General features: G+C 40.6%; 1 protein-coding gene across 1 annotated transcript; it reads left to right on the forward strand.

The window, feature by feature from the left end:
• Positions 1 to 762: 762 nt before the first annotated feature.
• On the forward strand, positions 763 to 3,600 carry PCYB_127660 (cleavage and polyadenylation specifity factor protein; the record flags this gene model as incomplete). Its single annotated transcript, XM_004224100.1, has 1 exon — positions 763 to 3,600. A coding segment is annotated over exon 1 (2,808 nt), but the record flags the coding sequence as incomplete, so codon positions are not given.
• Between the last annotated feature and the right edge of the window lie 301 nt (positions 3,601 to 3,901).

Consider the following 3,901-nt stretch of genomic DNA (forward strand, 5'->3'; position numbering starts at 1 on the left):
TTCATATCGATATAAAGTACACTTCTCCGGGGGAGTGGCAAAAAAGGGCCACGTGATGACAACGATTAGAGGCGCACTTTTTTGAGGGCAATTCACAGCGTTGTAAATTGAGCGCCAAAGTAGGTGATGACAAAAGTAAGGTGTTCCTCTACAGAGTGAAGATCAAAAGAAGAAAATATACCCAAACTGCATTTAACTTGGCTGAGGAAAGAAAAGCTTTATCCGAATTGTGAAGGTAGGACAATGTCACGAACAACTCAGCAAGGGGGCCAAAAAAAAAAAAAAAAAAAAAATTCAAGGGGAAAAAAACTAAAAATGAGATCACCGTTGAAATTTTCTAACAGTGGTAAGTAACTTTGCATAACGATAGAATAAAATCCGAGGGATGTCCTTTTCTGGGGGAGAATAAACACAGGGGGAAGACATACCATCATGTTATTTGTGTGTCTCCATCCCGTATATCGCAACGAAAAAAAAAAAGGGATTCATGTATATAAGTAGGGTTTCCCCACAGGGTGTGTGTCATATGCGTATACACATTTTGGGGGGGCCTCCACGAGTTAGGAAGTGGCCAAGCATAGCTAACATAAGCACACATGTGTGAAGCATCCCAGGTGACAACATCTGCATGATAAGAAATCATAGAGGAGACTCTCTCGGTCGCTTTTATTTTCCTCGCGTACTTATTTAAGTCACAAAAAAAAAGGACTTGCTTTTTTTTGATAAGCATTTGAGTTTATTTTTTTTTTTTTTTGTGGATAGCCCTTTTTCCCCCAGTGACGCGAACAAGATGAACAACATCAATATCGTGTGCCTGGGTGGCGCGAGCGAAGTGGGTCGTTCGTGCGTGATTATAGAAAGTGCGAACAGGTCAATCATGTTGGATTGTGGAATTCACCCTGCCTTTATGGGGATCGGATGTTTACCCATCTATGACGCGTACGACATTTCGAAGGTAGACTTGTGTTTAATAACACATTTTCACATGGATCACAGTGGTGCTTTACCGTACCTAGTTAACAGAACTCGTTTTAAAGGAAAGGTATATATGACCGAGGCCACGAAAAGTATTTGCTATTTATTATGGAACGACTATGCACGAATTGAAAAATGTATGCACATGATGAATAAGATGAAAGGAAGTCGAAATAAAAATGAACCGGGTGAAAATGAAACGGACGAGTATGGGAATAAAGTGAAAAGGGGAGGACCATACTCCAGTGATGAGTATGGAAGTGAAGACAATGACGACGATGATTATTACCAAAGTTACATTTGCGAAATGGGAGATGGAGATATAAAGCATAATGTACTGTATGACGAAAATGATATCAATGCAGCGATGAAAATGATAGAAACCTTGAATTTTCACGAACACATAGAATTTGAGGATGTAAAATTTACAGCATATAGAGCAGGACACGTCATCGGTGCATGCATGTTTTTAGTGGAAATAAATAACATACGTTTTTTGTACACAGGAGATTATAGCAGGGAAGTGGATAGACACATTCCCATAGCAGAGATCCCAACAATCGATGTGCACGTGTTGATTTGCGAAGGAACATATGGAATAAAAGTGCATGACGATAGAAAAAAAAGGGAAGTTCGCTTCCTTAACATGATTACGAGTATATTAAATAATAAAGGGAAAGTGTTACTCCCGGTGTTTGCCTTAGGGAGGGCTCAAGAATTGCTACTAATTATGGAGGAACATTGGGAAAGAAATACACAGTTGCAGAAAATCCCCATCTTTTACATTTCGTCAATGGCTACCAAATCGTTATGTATATATGAGACATTCATAAATTTGTGTGGAGATTTTGTACGTCATGTACTTAATGAAGGAAAAAATCCTTTTAATTTTAAGTTCGTAAAGTATGCGAAATCGTTGGACTCCATTTTGAATTATTTATATCAAGATAATAATCCGTGTGTTGTTATGGCTTCGCCTGGTATGCTACAGAATGGAATTTCGAAAAATATTTTTAATATCATTGCACCTGATAAAAAAAGTGGAGTTATCCTTACTGGGTATACAGTCAAGGGGACCTTGGCTGATGAGTTAAAAACTGAACCGGAGTATGTCCTCATTAACGATAAACTTGTTAAGAGGAGGTGCCGCTTCGAAGAAATTTCCTTCAGTGCTCATTCTGATTTTAATCAAACCAAAACGTTTATTGAAAAGTTGAAGTGTCCAAATGTGGTTCTTGTGCACGGGGATAGGAATGAATTGAACAGACTGAAAAATAAGCTAACTGAGGAGAAAAAATATCTGTCTGTTTTTACGCCCGAGTTGCTGCAGAGGCTGACTTTTCGCTTTGAGCACAGTGACCACGTGGTGTCTCTTGGTCGGCTTTCCCACCATATTAGGTATCTGGCTCGGCGCAGGGAGGGGTTACAAGGGGAAAAATCGGATGCAGTGGATGAAGCAAACGTGGTGGGTGACGGCAATCGGGGGGATGCAACCGCGGAGAAAAAAAATGAACAGTCGGGGGAATATCCCCCCCCTGAGGGAAGTACCAACCAAGAGGATGAAAAAGGAAGCGACAGAAATGGAGAGGAGAAAACAATTCCCAACGGAGTGGATGCCATAATCATCTCGGAGCCGAAGGCCATCCCGATTATGATTTACGCCAAGGACATTTATGAGTATACAAATTTGAAGACTGCACTGATCGATCAGACGATTAGCATAAAATTCCCCTACAAGTTCGAGCTGCTGTATCATATGTTGAGGGGGGTATACGAGGAAACGCATATGGAGGGTGAGGGGGGCGGTGGTAGGAATGATAGTGACAGTGGCAGTGGTGGCAGTGGTGGCAGTGTCAATGGTGACAACGGCGGAGCGGTCATCTTCGTGCAGGACGTAAAAATCCAGCACTGCAGCGCAGAGAAGGTCATAAGGATTAACTGGCTTTCAAGTCCAGTGAACGACCTAGTCGCGGACAGCGTCAATTTTCTAATTCTAGAATTTCTCGACACCATGAAGAATAACAACCACCTACTCATCTGCAACGAAGTAACAGATGACGAGATTTATGAAATGATAATTTCGTACGTCCAGGAAAATTATACCAATGTGGAGAGATTTTCCAAAGTGGAGTTGAAAAGGTTCCTTTTGCAAAATAGCAGTGAAAGTCCCGAGAAGGAAAAAAACGAAGAAGTAAACGATGCATACACAAATGGGATGGCTAATTTGAAGAATGACCAATCGTGTTCATCTGACAAGGTGAACCAAATCGATCATAACAGAATGGAAGAACAGGTTGATGTACACGAGGATCATGATGAACAAAGCGGGCAAAGAGACAAAATGAAGAATTTCCGCTCCCTTGATAAAATATTATTTGACTATATTGCAGCAGATGCTAGTTTAGCAATATCCACTGATGAGGAGGAACCCGTTGTGCGTGTTCTCAATGGGGGGATGCTTTATGAAATACTGAAGTTTGAGGTAAAGGATAATAACAACAACGACGTTAATGTGTACGTCGATATAGACAACCGGGAAGTCATCTGTGAAGAAGTTACAATTTTGTTAAAAATTAAAGAAATTTTAAAAAATATAGAGGAGTCCCTATTGCCCATGTGCTTTTAACACTGGGTGTGTAGGTGTACAGGGTGTATAGGGCGTATAGGGTGTATACATGCCTGCTCCCTTGGAAGGGTTTTTTAATTCATCGCGTACGGTCTTCACATCGGGAGGATCATCATTAAAAATGCGCGTGAATGAGTGGCCCATTAAAGAGTTAATCCTCTCCCTCCCCTGTCTGTATATGCACACGCTCATTTGTGAAACTTTTTCTTTTCTTTTTTTTTTGTTTTGTTAAATCGATTTTGTAAAATGAAAACTTGCTCATATGTTGCGTTGTAACGCTTCATAGTGTGACACCTTTTA

This window comes from Plasmodium cynomolgi, chromosome 12 (genome assembly GCF_000321355.1).
Source record: "Plasmodium cynomolgi strain B DNA, chromosome 12, whole genome shotgun sequence".
In the NCBI taxonomy this organism is placed as follows: Eukaryota; Apicomplexa; class Aconoidasida; order Haemosporida; family Plasmodiidae; genus Plasmodium; species Plasmodium cynomolgi.